The sequence below is a fragment of the Anguilla rostrata genome, chromosome 2, assembly GCF_018555375.3.
Source record: "Anguilla rostrata isolate EN2019 chromosome 2, ASM1855537v3, whole genome shotgun sequence".
NCBI classification, from domain to species: domain Eukaryota; kingdom Metazoa; phylum Chordata; class Actinopteri; order Anguilliformes; family Anguillidae; genus Anguilla; species Anguilla rostrata.
Window position 1 is genome coordinate 38,705,129 of NC_057934.1, and position 19,497 is coordinate 38,724,625.

At 43.7% G+C, this 19,497-nt stretch overlaps 1 protein-coding gene across 2 annotated transcripts; it reads left to right on the forward strand.

Annotated features, from left to right (window-relative positions):
- The first annotated feature begins 473 nt into the window (after positions 1 to 473).
- On the forward strand, positions 474 to 19,400 carry LOC135247983 (TBC1 domain family member 10A-like). 2 transcript variants are annotated; one of them, XM_064322022.1, is made up of 10 exons: positions 474 to 981; positions 2,134 to 3,177; positions 6,769 to 6,871; positions 7,409 to 7,516; positions 8,465 to 8,571; positions 8,690 to 8,804; positions 8,920 to 8,985; positions 9,151 to 9,340; positions 13,480 to 13,634; positions 13,996 to 19,400. In XM_064322022.1, exons 2-10 carry the CDS (start codon positions 2,156 to 2,158, stop codon positions 14,893 to 14,895), a joined length of 2,766 nt encoding a protein of 921 aa, XP_064178092.1. In that variant the 5' UTR covers positions 474 to 981; positions 2,134 to 2,155; the 3' UTR covers positions 14,896 to 19,400. The 2 variants fall into 2 exon arrangements, with proteins under 2 accessions (XP_064178092.1, XP_064178094.1); XM_064322024.1 differs by having other exon boundaries at positions 2,138 to 3,177.
- The last annotated feature ends 97 nt before the right edge of the window (positions 19,401 to 19,497 follow it).

The following is a 19,497-nucleotide window of genomic DNA, read 5'->3' on the forward strand; positions in this document are numbered from 1 at the left end:
ATTGAAGTCACTAGATGCACTGTATCATAGTGCCTTAAGATTCATTAGTGGAGATAAATGTTTGATGCATCATTGCAACTTGTATCAGAATGTTGCCTGGTTGTCCCTCACAGACGAGAGAAATTATCACTGCCTGCTTTTTATTTACAAGGCCTTGTTATGGAAACTTCAATCTCATCTTTCATCACTACTAGTTCAGCATGAGAGCCAGCCATGCAAGATCCCAAAAATGGCTCACCTAGCCATTTTTGTACGTTGAAAATGTGTTTTTGTTGACATAATGTATACTATACCAGATAGAAACGTGCACATCGGTATATTTACAATTATAATGAAAAGAAGAATCCCTAGTAGGGATAATTTCAGGGATTAGCAGTGTCCCACCAGATAAATTTTCTAGTCACAACATAAGACTGTTACTTTTACGCGTGCAAGACAGGTTATTCGTGGCGCGCTGCCAATTCGTTTGGACCTCTGACTGATCTGATCTGCTTGCATGCAGATGCGAGAGCGCGCATGTTACTGTCATAGGAAATGTGGTCGGAGAGTGGAACCCACTGGTGGAACCCCACAAGTGGCAAAAATCTGACTGGCTCAAAAGGGACGGAGTGATAAAAAAGGATATAAGATACAAACCACTGAACTCGACAAATGAATAAACAAGGCTCGATTTCGTAAATAGCAGTGATGGATAGATAGATTACAGCCAGCTAGTTAACCAGCTAGCGAACGATGCGAATTCGAAATGTAGCCAGCCAGTTAGCTAGCAAGCTACCCGGCTAGTTTGCTAGTAGGAGAATAACATTTTCCAGCTTCCCTGTCTTCACTACCCATCACATTTTCTCTTCGCTCTGTTCTTTTCATTCCGCCTCATCTGGAGCAGCCGTGGTATGCTGGTTTGAGCTTGTGATGGAGGGCCCGATGGAGTAACATTCACCGGCTACCGGCCGAAGCAGCACCCTTGTGCATTTGTGCCTGTGGGTGAGTATGATACTAGAGCCGGACGAAGTAGTAAGGGAAGGCCGGGCACTGGCATGAGGGCCTAGTGGGAACGGAGTGGATCAGTAAAGTTGGTCGTACTGTATATTTTCTGTTTTTGAATGAGTGGCATAGATGATGATGACAAATAAGTTATTTAGCCAATTAGGAGTAGTGTAGAAGGATGTGAAAGTGTGATGGCAACATTACCTTGCTAACGCCAAATTACGTGCATAAACGTATGGCTAGCTAGGTTGCTAGCTACATTGTTGCTAGCGGAGCTCAATGACAGACCGTAAACATTGGTGCGGTGTCAGATTATTGGCTAGCTCGGTAGCTAGGCTGAATTTAACTAGCGTAGTTGGGTAGTGCCAATCGTTATTGATCGCTACTATTTTTATTTACAAAGTAATGACCGCGGGACAGTGAACCAAGTATTTCCCTGACTGTCGTGTTCTGAAACGGAAAATTTATCAAATTTTGCAGAAAGGATTAAGTGTCAAAATTACAGTATTGGAACATACACGGTAGCTTTAGAAGCCGATTAGTGGCCTGAGCCAGCTCCGATATTTTCTTAGCCATTGCCCATCCGACTCAAAGTTACAGTATACCTCACCTGAAAGCTTAGTCTAATTATCAGTACCAGCACCGAAAAAGTCTAAATTAAGTCATTATTAACCCTTAAATGCTGAAAGTACGGCACAACAAACATAATTTAAATATCGTTACTAATATGGCCAGTTTTGCTACAAGTTGCACTACAATGTTGTAGTACACCATCCATTTCAAGACACCAGTCCCATGTACGGTTTCATAAAGTATTTTTTACATTTTTTGCTGTTTTGCTCTGATTATTTTGGAGTGCTTCTCTACAGGTCAGGGCGTATGAAGTTAAATTGATTTCATTTGTTTAATAAGTAATGACTGAAATTATCCTATCGATCAGTAGAAAGATTATGATAAGGCTGCACCGCCCTTTGAAGGACTTGAACCTTTAATCTATGGAATGTCGCACATAAGTAACATGCATGTAGTTAAACTGTCACACATAACACATATGTAGTTGAAATGTATTCAACTTGCTGAATAATATTCTTTATGAAAATAATGTAGTAACCTTCTCCTTCTCTTACTCTCCCCTTGCTTCCTACATAGGCAGTGGCTGCAAGAAACAGTCATGGCTGAAGTCTCTACCCTTACTCCCTCTCCCCCAGGTTTGGGTGATGCCCATATAAATTCATCCTTATCTAATTCATCAGATCTTCAGCCTCCTCCAGTGACCCCCTCAGACCACCCCAAATATACCCCTGTCCCAAAGTCTGGCTTGTATGGCGACCCTCCATTGTTGGCATCCCCTGCAAATGAAACTGAACTTCAGTCAAATGGGAAAGGGTTTTCATCAGTGTCACCTAATTCTACCCCTCAGGAATCGGTTTTGGAAGGTTTAGTCACCTCACCCGCTGAATGCTCTGAAGCACAGAACGAACAGCCTGTGAGAGAAGACATGGCTGCAGGAGTGTTGTCACCCTCAGTCCTAGGGCAGGAAGCACAATGCACACAGGAGGGGGCGTTAGTAATGACCTTCTGTCAGCCAGATGGGTCAGCTGCAGATAGGCAGGGGGTGGGCGAACAGCACAGCCCTTTCCCCAGTGTTAATCCTCCCCCTAATCTCTACCCAGATGTTGAAGTGAACCAGAACCTTTGTCCTATTGGTCAACCCCAGCCCCTGTGCCCTCCAGCAGCATCAACAGCTCTCCATCCCTCCTTGCTCCCCTCAGACAGTACCTCAAATGCAACTGCAGCCTCAGCAATTGCAAAAGATTCCCCAGAAACAAAATTGGATGATAACTTGAAGCAAAACCCTGACTCTCAAACCAATTCCTCCCCAAAACCGGACCCCCCAAGCAGCCCAAAAAATCTTGAGCCCCCAGTAACCCCAAAGATACAGCATTTTCCCCCAGTTCCAAGCATCCAGGAGTCTCCTGCAACTCTCTCCTTGCCCAATCCGCACCAGAAGCCAGCACCGGACACCCTGAGCTACCTCGAGTCCGCCAGCCTAATGTCAGGGACGCTGGAGTCCCTGTCAGGGCTGGGGGAAGATTGCAGCTCCCTGGGCTCGGACTCCGAAGTCAGCGGACTTGTGTTCAGGCGAACCGACAAGTATGGCTTCCTGGGGGGCTCGCAGTACAGCGAGGGCAGGTGAGCTGGACATGGCATTGGAAATGTTACCGTTACACCAAAACTGGACAGTAACACCAGTTGCCATTAGGAGTAGTGGTAGGATAGGAATGAGAGAACATGTAAATGCTAGAAAGAAAGTAGGGACTTGGTGATGATTTTCAGACATGAATTGGATGCTACAGTATATTGTAAGGGGCAACACCACTACACCAAGCATAATGGATAGGCAGGTGAAAATGATAGAATTACCTTAATGTAGGCTCAAACTATGCAGGTTTATACATTAAACTGGACAAGCATGTTATATTTTTGGCAGACTGGAAGAACAAATATTACAATATTGGTTTATACCCGTTATCATTGATACGGTTTTTCACTTCCTTTGACTCCCTCTCAGTACCTCTTTTCTGCTAAAACAGTGCAGCATGGGTCAGGAGATGAGTTACTACCAGTGCATGAACATGAGAAATATATATCGCATTTGAGAGCTACAAGTGGGTACTTTTTTTGTTTTTCTTAAATGCAAGATGTCCTCAAACTCACTACCTATTGATTCGGAACCCACGTCCACTCCTCTGTCAAATCTCTTATATGTTGCTTTGGAAGACCTATTGATGCATAAAAGATAATCATATGCTGATTTACGAGCATCGCATAGATATGTTATTGGGGCAGTCGGTCCGCCTGAGAGGCGGATTGGTCTCACCTGCACCGGCTGGTGGAGAGAGCACACGCACCTGGGCTGCGTTAGCTAATCAGCCCAGGTGCTTAAAGGTGTGCTGCTCTCCAAAGTTCGGGGCTGAGACCGGGAGCTAACACCGAGAGCGCAATTATGATTTTCGTTTTGTTTTATTTTGAGCACTGGAAAAAGAAAGCAATCCTCAGCTGGGATGCTGGGGGAGCTGCACCTGGCCAGGAAGGCGGGTCAGCTACAGAGCAGGCGAACTGAAAAGTTGCTGCTCTGTTTTACTTTCTTTTGTCTTTGTTATTTTAGCTTATTGTTTTAGTTCATTGTTTTTGCCTGTAACCCGTGTGGGGGAAGGGTGAAGTGGTTTGTTTATTTGATTTTGTGTTTGTGTGTGTGCGCTTTCTCTCTCCATGCGACAGAAACGGTGTTCCCCGGTACTGTCGCATTCTCCCTGCCCGGGGTGTCACATTGGCGTGCGACAGTTATATTAGTATGTGTTCATGACCATGTCGCTCAGAGACCTTAGGCTCTGACTCATCACTGAGTGCTACTCCAGTCATTTGCTCACTGTATCGTGCATCAACATGGCTGCTCTCAGGTTACCTCATTACAGTCATTTCCCATCCATCCATCACAGTTGTAATTAAGCGCTCCACCTAACACACAATTGTCTATGTGCCCGTGTGTCAACTGATGCACAGCGTAATATTCACTGCAGTGGAGTTCAGTTTGTAAACTTAATCATGAGTCACATGAGAATCCCATTTTAAAACCAAGCTCTTTGGGTTTCTGTTTTCGCCAAGTACTGTATTATTTACCAAGTTGGTTAAGAGGGGAGTGTTTTATTTACATGCCTGTTCTTGAATTGCATTGTGCAAGTTCTTTCACCTCTGATCTGTAGGTGGAGTAGGCTCTTGAGTTCTGAGAGATTTCTCCCAAACCATTTGCTGTAGTAAAGATTTCTATCATACCAAGCTGTAGTAGGACAGAAGTAACATGGCAAATGCTGGGGCAGTGTGAAATGCACTGCTTTTCATGATTATTTTCTTATTTATAATTGACTTTGGAGTGAAGCCCACTGCTTCACTCTACTGTGTGATGTGTGGCTGCACACTGTTGATACATTGTTTCGCTATTGTACTGACCTTCACTGTTTCATTGATACTGAACAGTATACAGTAGAACTTCTACTATCTAGCATTCTACTTTCCGGAATGGTCTACTTCCCAGAAATGTTGTTTTTTTTGGTCCGTACATTTTTGCAATTGAACTATGTGATCAGCCAACACAGACCTCTCCAACAGAATCACAGGTGAGGGAATAATTAGTAATATGTAAAATAGAATAAACAAAAAATCTAAAATACATCCTGGCGTGTATCTTCAGACATCCCGTGCTTAAACCAATACGGCACTAGGATAACACTGAATGGAGACCTGCGTTATGATACCTTTTAGAAGCCTGCATGGGCATAATTTTTTTAGCCTGCACCCTCTGCAGCTTTTCTTGCCAAACCCGCCCACTCCCGCAGCTGTCCTTGCCCAACCCAACCGCATCCGCAACTTTTATTGCCCAACCCAACCGCATCCGCAACTTTTCTTGCCCAACCCAACCGCATCCGCAACATTTCTCCCCCAACCCAACTGCATCCGCAACTTTTCTTGCCCAACTGCCCATGCCCACCAGCCCTTTTTCTGAAACCCATGCATGCCCGCATGCATATGGGCAGATATTGGCAAATCAAGCTACAGATGTATGTAGGCTGTCAATGACACTCGGTTAATTGATAGGTGTGTGGGCATGTGAAGGATGAGTGAGGTAGCATGACCTCTGTCCTGATTTACTGTAGGTAATATATTAAATTTGATAATTATGACTGGATGTTTGTCATGGAAGTTGTGGTTGTCACGGAATCCGTAATGTTTGCCTCTTTTTTTGGACAGTTCTGTGACTTTCCCCATTTTTCCCATTTCTGTTATTTCCTTGTTTTTAGTGCATGTAATTTACATGTAGTTGTTCCTAATGGCAATCGCCCACTGATTTGTGTTGGAAACATCAAAAACTTGTTATTGTTGTAGTAGCACAAGTTATTTCAATCATTTCTGGCTGCGCAGGATATCTATTAATTAATTTAATATATTGAAGTGCCCCTCCAGATGTATTTTAAAACAGCAAATTACTAAGCTACTGAATAATAAACTACTGAAAATGGCTTAGTAGCATCTCTACACCTTTACCCTCATTGAGAATGCCAGAATTTATAAATATGCAAACTGGAAACTTGAAGGCAAAATCAATTTCTTTGTGAGACCCATTGGTCTCTGCATGAGGTTCTGGAAGCAGTGATCTGTAAAATGTGTGCTACAAACATGGTTTCCCTCTGTGATATCAGGTACATCCATGCAATTTTTATGAACAAATTCCACCCATTTTTGTTTTAGAATGAGCTCCTTTGGTAATGAGTGGAATGAAGATCCTACCTCAGGACTGCTTCCTAAATCTGCACAGTCCGCCATGTTCTGCAACACACCATCACAACAATGTCACTACACACAACTAGTCAGCTTTCTGTGTGCCAAGGTTTCAGTTTGCCACATCGCTCTCCTGCTGTCATGGTTCAGAGTGGACCATGATAGGTTCAACATATTTGTGACATCACAAATTTTGCTTGTACGTGCGTGTTTCCAACTCCGATGTTCAGCCAGCTGGAGGGGCCTTAGAGTAATAAAACAGTAAATCAGCTTTGAAAAACAAAAATATTGTGCTAATATGACTCCTGTGCTATCTTTGTGGTGTGCTCTTCTAGCAGAATTTTATGCTTTCCAGCACCTCTGATTCTCCGAGGGTGCTGCATAGTAGAGGTGCTCCTGTAAAATCTGCTTGCATGGTTTACACTAAACCTCTCTCCCTCTGCATACCAGTGAAAGAAGTGATGCCAGAGTGGATGTTGCAAGACAGAGAGAGATGAAATGGCTAGACATGTTCAACCACTGGGATAAATGGGTCTTGCATCGCTTCCAAAAGGTATTTTTTTCGCTGTGTGTTTTTCTGGATATCTTTCCAATAATGTCAGAATGTGTTATGTGGACAAAATCTGTTATTTCTGAAATGGCTTATACCAAGTTGAGAACAGTGGCAAAGACGAACATATGCATGCAACACAAAAACACTAAATTAGCTGACCGCAGTGTTACAGTGTCATTCAGTTTGAAGGGCTTACACCCTTGTTATAACTGCTGTGAAGTAATATTGAGGTTAAGAAGTAAGGATAGTGCTATGTTATTTCAACCAGGATTTTGTCAAATTATGGAACATTCACTGTATGGCCAGACCGTGGTCTAGCATAAGATCATTTTCACCATTCTGGAAGTTATCTTCAGTCTATGTTTGTACATTTGCATGTCTGTGTTAATACCGTCACGGGTTTCTGTCTCGTCAGTTTTGTGAACCTATTCAATTAAACAGAACAATTGTGGTGTCTGGATTTCTACTGAAAGGAAAACGTTGGTCCGTGTGTTTCTGTGGGCCATTACCACCAGTCTGCGTTTGTGTGTCCCTCAGGTGAAGTTACGCTGCAGGAAGGGGATCCCCTCCTCTCTCAGGGCGAAGGCCTGGCAGCTGCTGTCTAACAGCAAGGAGCTCCTGGACTCCAACCCTGGCAAGTTTGAGGTACCTGAGCTTGCAGACAAATTCTGCCTTTACATTTAGGCCGACAAATGCGAAACTGAATGCAAGTCAGGATAGGTACATTGAGAATCAATTATGTAAAAGAAAAATAATTCTGAACAGCTCGTTTAATAAACCACGTTATTAACATTAAACAGCACAGACTGAACCTCTAGCCAACACACCTGACAGAGGAGGTATGCAGTAACCCGGTGTGCAGTGAGATGTGCTCTGTGGTGTGTAGGTTTGGCCACAGAAGGGCCGCACTGTAATCCTGTTATCAGGGCTGTAAGCTCGGCTTTCTGCACCCTGCCTCTCGTCTGCATGGAGCTCAGGCAGAATGCAGCTGAATCAGTGTGATGTCATATCAGTCATTTTACAATCCATATTTAAGGATTTAAGTTTGTATCTGTAAACATATAAGCTTGTAGATATACTTGTGTGGCTTTATTGCTCTGGTTTGGTATATTGTCCATTTTGTTTGTTGTTTGCAATTGCATGAGAGTTGGTTTGGCATCTTGCCCAAATGTGTATATGTACACAGTATGTACGTTGTATATACAGTGCAGATCTTGTAACCCCCAGAATGTCAGATTGCAAAGTGGTACATGCATTGTAGTGGCATTGTTGTAGATTTGATTGATTGATTGGTTTCTCATTGACTGAGTGCAATGGTTGTAAGTTTAAACTAATTGATTGATTGTAAAATGACTGATTTGATCATTTCTAATGGACTCTTTGTAAGGGGACTGACATGATGCACCTACTGTATGTTCACCTGTATATATACAACATTTGAGGTGTTCTATACTATGAGGAGCGAGGAACCCGATGAAGCGACAGCGAAATACTGAGTATGCAGTTCAAGAAATGCTGGCTGTTGCTGGCTTTCATGTTTAATCTTGCCGAACCAGCACCTCTTTTTTCCACATGTTTATGTATCTGTTTCAGGAGCTGGAGAGGGAACAGGGAGACCACAAGTGGCTGGACATAATAGAGAAGGACCTGCACAGACAGTTCCCCTTCCATGAGATGTTTGCTGCTCGCGGTGGCCACGGGTAATTAGCCAGCGCAGTATCACCCACAGCGCGTAATGGTCTCCCGTCATTGGGCGCAATGTGCAGAACCCTGCCGCTACGCCTCAAACAGCACTGACCCCCTGTTTGTCCGTCTCAGTCAGCAGGACCTGTATCGCATACTGAAGGCCTACACCGTGTACAGACCTGAGGAGGGCTACTGCCAGGCCCAGGCCCCCGTGGCTGCGGTGCTGCTCATGCACATGCCCGCAGAGGTGAGCGGGGGGGGGGCGGGCCGCTTTCATCACGCCCGAATGTGATTGGTGCTCTGCTAGAGCGCGTTCCTCCATGTGCGCTGACTTGTGTCCTGTGTCTTTCTTCATCTGCTAGCAAGCCTTCTGGTGTCTGGTACAAATCTGTGAGAAGTACCTGCCTGGATACTACAGCGCTGGTCTGGTGAGGACATGCACTCCCTCCCTCTCTGCTCATTCAGCACGAATGCTGGAACCACACTGGTGGCTCTGTCCCAGTCATTGAAAAGCACTACAGGAACTTGGTTTAACGGACTGGGAGATTGTCTTTGAGCTCGTAGCGCTCATCTCTTTCTCATCTTTCTTGAAGGAAGCTATCCAGCTGGACGGGGAGATCTTCTTCTCCCTCCTGCGGCGCGTCTGCCCCATGGCCTACCGCCACCTGAAGAAGTTCAAGATCGACCCGATCCTGTACATGACGGAGTGGTTCATGTGCATCTTCTCTCGCAGCCTGCCCTGGGCCTGCGTGCTCCGCGTCTGGGACATGTTCTTCTGTGAAGGTGGGGAGGGTTTTTATTTTATTTTATTTTTTGCTGCACATTACATTCATAATGCCTTTGTGAGTAAATATATATTCGTATATGTGGGCTGTAACAATTAACTTATTAACATGTTTATTAGAGCCATTAATCAACTAATGCTTTATCCCAACAGTTATTTAAAGACTGTGAAATAAAGACTGTTAAAGACTGTATTTTGCATATTAAATGCATAATGTGTTGACCATAGAGCAATACAGGCACCAAATAGACTTTAAAAAGGCAATATAAAATTTGTTTTCCAAACAACAGTTCGTTGGAGCAACATCACACCACGTGTAGTATTTACATATTGACATTGATTTTAAGGTAAAATTCAACCTTGCAGATATAGCACCTGGCCTGAAGATCTCTGTGTTTGGTTATGAGCAGGCTCATAATGCAGGGAGGAGGCCAGTTATTCTCAGTGATTCACTGAGTCAGTATTGGGTGGAGGTAAATTCAGTGCTGGTATTTCCAGGAGGTAACTTTTTTGGAAAAATGAATCACTTTATAAGATGAAAGGAGGGTTCAGGTGTGCTAACTTGGGCTACAGAATTTCTTTCAGTAATGCTTATTCAAAGGAGATTTGGTTAATTAATCAAAAAGCCTGTGCAAGGCCTTGTTTCATATTGGATGGAACTTTATGGAAGATGCAGCTGAAATATTTTTTAATGCTTTGAAATACCAAAAGTTATTAAGACAAAGCAAAATATCAAAAAATGTCAAAATTGGCATATGGAACCAAAATCATTGTTTTTGGCGGTGTTGTCTCCCCTTAAACTGCTTTAGAATGCTGGAGTTTGTAACACATTGATTTTAGAACTGTTAAAAGGCCCAGGTGTCCCTTTACTGAGAAATAGCTTGTTGCGAGGTAAAAAAAAAAAACTGGACTGAAAAAAAACCTGGACTGGAAGAAAAACCTGATGAAAAAAAACTGGACTGGAAGAAAAAAAAACCTGGACTGGAATTTAAAAAAAATTGGACTGGAAGAAAAAAAAACCTGGACTGGAAGAAAAAAACCTGGACTGGAAGAAAAAAAAAACCTGGACTGGAATTTTAAAAAAACTGGACTGGAAGAAAAAAATAACCTGTACTGGAAGAAAAAGAAACCTGGACTGGAAGAAAAAAAAACCTGGACTGGAAGAAAAAAAAACCTGGACTGGAATTTTAAAAAACTGAACTGGAAGAAAAAAAACCTGGACTGGAATTAAAAAAAAACTGGACTGGAAGGGGGGGAAAACTGGACTGGAATTAACAAAAACTGGACTGCAAGAAAAAAAACCTGGACTGGAAGAAAAAAAACTGGACTGGAAAAAAAACTGGACTGGAAGAAAAAAAACTCGGACTGGAAAAAAAACTGGACTGGAAGAAAAATAAACCTAGACTTGATGAAAAAAATACAGAGCTCCCTAAGGGTCATGGTGGGGATTTTTTTTTGAGCTACTTTGCATTCCCTCGCAAAGCTTTTGCATTACCTCGCAACGTTTGACATTCACAACAGTTACACGCGGGCTACCTTTTTGTGCAACTCTGGTAATTCATCTTGCCCTGGCTCTACATTTTGGACGGTGCAGTGGCATGCGCCCTTTTGTAATGTCTAATGTTGATATAAACAGAATGTCATCGCTTGCAGTGATTTGTTAATGCCGTTTTGTTAACGGTGTTATGTAGGCTAAGGAATAAACACGACGGGCTGTCCCGTTATCGGAAATTATACAACGGCTTGGCTGAATACTCGATTCTGATTGGTCCGAGGGTGGCTGTTATTTCCCAGTAAAGGGACACCTCGGCCTTTTAACAGTTCTAAAATCAATGCGCTACAAAATCCAGCATTCTAAAGCAGTTTAAACAGCAACATTATTCTTTCGCTTTTGAATTGTTGTTCCATCCCCTCCCCTTTACAATATCCAATTTCACAATTTATGGCAACGTTGAATTACATTTCTAGTTACTGTTGCTAGTTTTATTTACGCATCTTGCAAATCGGAATCGTCCCTTATTTGGACAATAGAATAGGCGTTGATTTAATTAATGGCTACGGGACACATTTTTGTGAACGATTGTGTTTATAGTGACCGCTGTTTTGAAGACAATTCAGTAGTCATCTAGCTAGCTAGCTAGCCGGGACAGCAAGCATGCCGTGAGACCATTCTGACCTAAAACCAAAAATCTTAATATAGGCTAGGTAACAAGTGAGGCCAAAGCTATTGTAGCGTGACAACGTTCTATCAGGGAGCTGCTCGTAGGCAGTTCGCAACTCAATGAAACTCTATTGAACAAACTAGGAAGTAAGACCATCCTCAGATTCAGACTTCGCCATAGCAAACAGCAGAGAAGCCCATAGACACACATATATATATATGTATATATATGGAGAAGCCCCCCTGTAGCCTACAGCATCGCTGGTTCGCTCAGGGTAACACATAGCTATTTATATTTATTCCAACGCCTGTTTTTTAAAAACTAAACTAAAAGCAACAAACACAATTCAGCTAGCACAAGAACACATATTTACACACGATAATTTACGTATTTACAATTTACAGTCCCACACAAACTATTTACAAAAATCTGTGCGTCGTGCATTCTGCCGGCGCAGCCTGCCGGAACAGCCATATGGTTCTGCTGCACTGAGCATGGTAGTCTAACCGTGCCGGAAATATCGTGCTGGGCACGGTTTGTAAGCGTTCCGTGACAAACCGTTTCCAGGTGGAAACGCCATTGGAACCGTTCCTCTTCGTGCTCAGAACCGTTCGGCCCTACGGTGGAAAAGGGGCTTATGGGAACAGCCCCTGGACGTCACACTATCATTAAGCTAGCTGGTATTCAAACCCCGTTTCAGAGGGTTTTCCAATAACGGGACAGCCCGGAGAGGTTTATTCCGCTTGTACAACGGGTTACCAACAATGACTATAGCTATATGGTTACTTTTATATGTATTGATTTTTATAGATTTAATCAGCTGAAAGTGAAATATTCTTCCGCGGGCATTTGGGCATATCATTGTACCGTTGTCAAGCAAAACTCTGGTTGGTAGTTCTATTTGCACCGTCGTTAAGCAAAAACCTTAATTCCATGAAAACAATGGTTCTATCAAGAAAAAATAGTTCCTTCTTGTTTAGTTTATACCATACATTTTTTGTCATTACATTATTTAATAAAACTGCATGAAACCATAAGTCAATCAAATTCATCTCCCTAGCACTGTCTTGCTTTTTAAATGGTGTGGTCATGCAGTGTAGACATAACGTCTTTCTAAGACCCTCTGAAACGGGTTTTGAATGCCAGCTCGCTTTATGATAGCTGCTATGTGCCGGAGTTCCAGATTTTCTCTCTCTCTCTCCGAATAATAATGAGCAACTTCGGGTAGAAGGAATATCTGTTTCCATTGCATTATTCGTGCTTTCCCAAATACAGTATTCAGATTTGGATACATCCCTAGTGCATATAGGTGCAACTGTACAAGAAATGTTAACTAAATGTAATGTGACAGGTTGTAGTAGCCAACATGATTTGTTAAAATTTCAGAAAGATCAGTTTAACATTTATTACGTAAGCACAGTAATATTAGTTCTGCATTGGTATTGGCCAATAATGTCTTATTGATTGATTGGTTTTGGCCAGTTAACTCGGTTCTAATTTATCATTATTACCACTGAGATTTTCTATTGGATTGACCGGCATATGCAGGGATACTCTTTGTGCATTCGAATTCTTCACTTGATATTCTGTGACTGATAATAAAGGGCAAGATCACTGTACACGGTTGCACTTTGTGGCCGGTTACTGGGGTTTTTATATTGCAAACTGCAGCCAAACTTTTGCACGCTTCTGTTGAATCTCACTGCAAGGCAATATATTTGGATGAGTGCTTACCATCTAAGCGTGAGATTGCAAGCAGGTTAACTAAAAAAATGTTTAAAATGTTAATAAAGAATACACTGTGTTCAGAGTTACAAAATGTAATGATAGGATCAGCAAATTGGAAAATTGCAATGTCTGATTGTCTTACTAGTTCATTCAATTAAGAGGAGAAAAATGTTTTCATTCAATTAAAAGGAAAAAAGTAACTTTTTAAATGGTTGACAGCCCCATGTATGGTCTTTCCTCTGCCTCAGGGGTGAAGGTGGTGTTCCGGGTGGGGCTGGTGCTGCTGAAGCAGATGCTGGGCTCAGTGGAGAAGCTGCGGGAGCTGCAGGGGATGTACGAGACCATGGAGCGACTCCGGAACATTCCGCTGGAAAGCCTGCGGGAGGACCTACTGGTGCAGGAGGTACGTCAGCCGCAGACAGTGTGACAGTCGCCCCAGAGACGCAGTTCAGCATTTTTCAACAATGATAGGCAGAGTGACTCAAGCAGAACGGTTTGCTTTCGGAGATTTCCCAGATGAGCGCGGAACCTCAGTACTGGAGTATTAATACGTGGTGCTTGCAGGACTGTGTTGATACATGACCGTATCAGGGCCGTAACCAGACCAAAAGGTTTATGGTCATCAGACGGACAGGTCACGTGATGAACATTGACCATAGTACTGTGTTGATTTGTGAACATGTGACTGAAGTGCTGTGTGCATCAGAATTTGAGATTTAATGCTCGACTGCAGTTCTTGACTGCTGACTGTGCCCTGCCTGCAGGTGGTGTCTCTGGGGGTGACGGAGGCCATTATCGAGCGGGAGAGCAGCATCCAGGTGCAGAAGTGGAGGGAGTCCCGGGGGGAGCTCACCCACCAGCCTGGCCGCAGGCTGCACGGTACGCGGGCGATCCACGAGCTGAAGCTCCGCTCCTCCTCCTCCTCCTCCTCCTCCTTCTCCGTCTCGAGACGGGGCAGCTTCTCTTTTCTGGGGGGCGCTGCCCCGTCTCCAGGGCCCCTCAGGGCTTCCTCCAGCCTCCTCTCGCTCCCGGGCTTCCGTAGGTCCAAGGCGGGCAGCTTCCGATCGCAGTCCAAGAAGGGCTCTTTCTCCGGCGGCTCCACGTCGGAACCGGCACCGGCGCAGGGTCTGCAGGGTCCGCAGGGGCCACAGGGGCCACAGGGTCCGCAGGGGCCACAGGGGACGGGCTCTGCTGCGAGCTCCGAGTCCTGCTCCGCTCAGGACCCCGCCCCCGGCCCCGCGCCGAGCCCGGCCGCTCCTCCACCGAGGGGCGAGGCCGCTACCTCAGCGCAGGGTCCGAACCCGCCGCGAAACCCGGCTCCAGCCCGCGCCGTCTCCCCCTCCCCCGCCGCCACGCCCAAACCGCGCGATCCCGGCAAGCCTCCGCCAGCCAGCGCCGCCCCAGGGCCCGCCGTCCGGGCCAGGGAGGTGGGAACAGACAGAGGAGGAGAGGAAGAGGGGAGGAAACAGAAGAAGAGCAAGGAAGAGAAGAAGAAAGAGAAGGAGGAGGAGAAGCGGAGAGCTCGGGAACAAAGGGAGAGAGAGAAGGCGGAAAAGGAGAGGCAGAAGAAGGAGAAGAAGAAGGAGAAAGGAGGGAAGAAAGGTCGAGACGGGGCTGAGACAGAAGGGAAGAGCGGAGCCAAGACTCCAAGAGATGCTAATTGAGCTGGCAGCGGAGCAGAGCTCATCTCCTCATTGACACAATGAGAAGGGAGAAGAATGAAAGGGCATTATAATGCTGCTTGCACTTCCCATGAAGGTCAGCATTCGTATTGATTTCACATACAAGCTAACATTGGTAACATTTTAACTTGTGTACCCTTATAGCCAATGTCCTATAATTACCTCCCCTTTAGAAACGTATGACCCCACATTCAGGTGGGTGAGATTATTTGTTTAGTCCTTATTAGCCCTGAAAAAGAACTGACTGATTTCTTGGCTTGGCTGGTGCTTTTAGCTGCATGAAGGGCAAGTATTGTGCAACAGCTGACAGATTAGACTGAAAGTCTAAATAGTACACCCATTTATGGGAAATGTTTGGGTACCGTATGCCCTCTACCCCGTATTTCAAGCCTGCCCATAACTCGGTCTTCTAACTGGAATGCCTTGGCAATTTCGTAGAAAAGTATTGCACACAAGCACATAACCCGAAATAGTCATTAATGACGATTATAGTATTGGTTGTTTTGAAAGATGTATTTATTTTGTATTGTGTATGAGTGTTTATTATGTTGTTTGGTTTGACTGTGCTCCACCGTCATTTTCAGCATATTTATTTGAACATCCCTGTTTCCCAGCATTTTCGACAATGTGTGTGTGTGTGTGTATGTGTGTGTGTGTGTGTGTGTGTGCGTGTGTTACTGTGCGCAGTACACTTTGTTGTTGCAAAAAACCACATGACTGCGAGACAGAGGTTATCAAGAGACGGGGTAAAACTGATTTTCAGATTGGTGCAGGTACAGATTCATTCAGACTGCTGCTATCCTGAAGCTGTTTCTGAAGTTCAGCATTGTGTATTGTGAGCAGACAATATACGTTTTTTTTGTTTAACATTTTGAAGTCCGTTACGGTCACATTTTTTGCGTGTATTGTACATTAAATGACCAGGGAAATAAAAGGATCCCTGGGCTAAATTAGCATTATCACGTCTTACAGAACAAACTGACTAGAATGACTAGATTAACAAGCCAGTCTTGTTAACCAAGATGTCATAACTCCCCAATTGTTAAATGCAGAGCAGCTAAATTAACAGTGTTGTTACATGTATGATAATATGTATGAAGCAAACAGATCAAGGAACACAATGGCATCTTATCAGGCTATGAAGGATTTCCTTTTTTGTTATTTAAAAATTTTAATATCTTAATGTGATTTTAGCAGGGCTCTTTTTCAGACCATGAGAAGGCCTGCTGTGTGTCTCTGTCTATAGTTTCATGTGGCATAACCATGTCATTGGCACTAGCTGATCTAAGGTATTATGTATTCATATTTTTAAAAATGTTATTTATGTATACCTGGTTTACTGGAATATATACACGTACATACACAAACACACGACACACTAACAAACACAGACACATTTGTTCATGGTTTCCCCCCTTTTCTACTGAATTTGTAATGCCCTTGCAAACTCTTGCTTCATTACACATTGCAGCCCCTGCAGTTGATTTGTGCTGACTCAAAGCCATCCCCACTAGAGCCAGCACAGTCAGCTCTATTATCACCCTGCAGGATTGTTGGCTGTAGTTCAGTGTGGTTTCGACACCAAACCATGGAGTTAATCCACGATGAGTCACCCAGCAGTCCTGGGGTCTTATATTTAATGTAGCAGAACATAGTCGGCATTCTTTAGCCCCCACAGCCCCCCAATAACAAATTACTCTCTCTTTATACAATCCGAAACAGTTCAGCAGCATTCGTAATGTAACAAGATTCTTAGAGATTCGGGTTCCCTGTCCTTTCCGAGTACAACCAGAAAGGGGCAGCGTCTATTTTAGTATACAGCTGTCACTGCTTCTGCAGCTGCAGGACTTGTAAGGAGGTATGAGAGTGAATGATCTCACACTGTGGTGCAGTTGAACCTGGCATTCAGGGATAACCTGTCCCAAGTACCATTAAAATACAAATAAGTAATGGGCCGGTGGGTGCCCCTTGTGTTTAGGCACCACACTGTGCTGCACGGATGAGCCCCATGGTTTCAGATGGAATCCAGACCGTGCCTGTGCCAGTACTGCGGCTTGCAGCTCCACAGGGCGATGCGCAAATGCTGATTGCGTTGCCAAGGGCACAAGAGGGCTCAAGTCGGTTAGGGACTCTGCATTCATTGCTATCTAGTGCCCCCTGCTGGCCCATAGTGCTCCCGTGGACTGCATATCAAAGCCACACATGAAATGTCTTCCTTCGAGTCAACCCTGTATGAGCTTAGCTGTGAGCTGTGGTGTGAAAAGAAACAGGCTGGTGACACTGTGTGTTTCAGAGGAGAACCGTTGGTGTCTGCACTCCTCCAAATCAGCAGTGGTGAACGTGCATGAACACAGCTGCGGTTGTAAATAGCTAATTGGACATTTCATATTAGGGTGGGAATTGGACATGTTCAGCCCCACATTGGCCACCAATATTTAAAAATAAATAAATGCAAATGATTCACATAATAATAATATGAATCGGAACAAAATTGAGATAAAGGACTTTTACTGTTGAAAACGATTCCATTATGTTAAATAATGTTGACTAGGATTTTTATAGAGAGAGGACGCATGCTGACAGTATTCAGTTAAGATGCTTGTGTAGCCAATGGGGGAGAGATCCCGGAAGTTTGTTCCTGTTTAGCTGACACTCCGAAATGCTATTCCAAAAGCACATAATGTAATTGCTATGGGGGGAAAAGTGGAGAAAAACAAATTGCGCAATAGAAAAACATGTTTACTTCTCCAGAAAAATTGTTGTAATGTGGTTTTATTACATTGCTTCAGCTGAGAAACATCTCACATTGTTATTTTGCTTGGTATAAAAGGGAGAGGACGAATATTAATCTATGTGATGTTCAAATGAGGGTATGTTCATATTTGTCATTTGGCTGTTGTTGGACTCTAATCCTAAGGAATGCATTGGGACATGCATTGCAAACGTAACCTCACAAATACATACTATTGTAACTAATGAATTAGTAACTTCTGACCGACTTCAGTCATTCACAAATGTTTGTACCATGTGCATTAGACACTATTTGATCACAAGATGCAGTTGATCAGTAGTGTTAGTTTGTTACTGTAATGCCAGGAGTAATAATATTCTGTACTGTTCATATAGTTCAAACTATGGGGAAAATGGAAGTTATATGTCAAACAAACTTTGAAAATGGAAGTGTTTACTGTTTTAAAGTTCAGGCCGGTAAAGTTGTTCTAGTGCGTTCATTTTTTGATGCTCTGCCCATCCACAGCTGCGTTGGCCACGCTCAGCTAACTGCATGTCACATGTTGTAGTAGTAGAGCTTCAGTGAATGTGCTGCACATTCGGTGCACATTTCCTGCCTGACATATGATTCTCACCCCTGCTGTAGGTCCTGTGTAGTCTTGTAAGTCCTCTGTCTGTAAATTGTGTAATTGCTCATCTACAACAACTGACAGTACACTTATTAGCCTAGCCATCTGCATCACAACTCTAAGCCTGGAGGTCCGATTTCTGGTCTTAATACCTCAAACTACATTGCCCAGTCAAACAGATTAATCAAGGATGGCACATGGCTGACTAGATAAGATGCATAATGCAGATTTTAAAGCAATAACAACAATGCCTAATTTATTATCCAAATTGTAAAATGCAGTATTAAAGCCATTAAAATTGTAGTCGGGAAGGCAAATGAGGGAGGAGGAATAGGAAGATTTTCAGGATTGACCAACTCCACCCTGTTCCCTTGAATTGTGATTACACAATCCACAAACCCAAATTTATGATGACTATGCAAGCCATCCCCAGATGTGACATTTGCTCCCTTGCATGCGATCACCAGCAGAACTCCCTTTCACTGCCAGAGATCTCTGCACCCCCCTCTGCTTTGGGCAAGTCCACCAACCCTTGGTCTTTAACGCCTCCAGTGGCCGAGGAGATTTGGGCCCAGTGAGTACGCAACACACACACAAAATTAAGTAGACGAAAGTGCGTGCACTCCGGCTGGATTTGTGGAAATGTGGCCTTTTTGGCAACTGGAAATTTGAATGCAGCTGCAGCCTGATGTATGGCTGGCGTGAGGGCTTTGGTCTTTGAGTGAGGGGACAGCGCAAGCAGCTGGGAGATGCAGGCGAATCGGCACACTGGATGCCCTGTGCGGTCCTGCGGCTGAGGGACTGGAGCAGGCAGAGCGGGGACGGCGCGGACGTTAGCGCCTTGTACGCGGTTTGTCCCGTCTTCCTCTCGCACTCAATTTCTCGTTTTTCCTTTCGACGGTATTTCAAGAATTGGATGTTTTGTCATTGTTGGGTGTATGTTGGATTGTTTTAATGTTTACAAGAAGCTGTGATTTTTTTTTTTTGTTCCGGAAACTAAAAAGAAATAAAATGTCATTCCTAAAAGTAAATACAATAAAAAAGCTTCAGGTGGCGTATTTAATTGTTGATATTGACAAAGTATCATGACAATGATAGAAACTAATAATAAATAATATATTGAGTTTCCTTGTTGTTGTGGGTTTTTGTTATTATAACAATGTAAATATAAATAAGAATAATACAGTAACTTCACTGAACAACTGTCTTCATGATTGTTTAAATT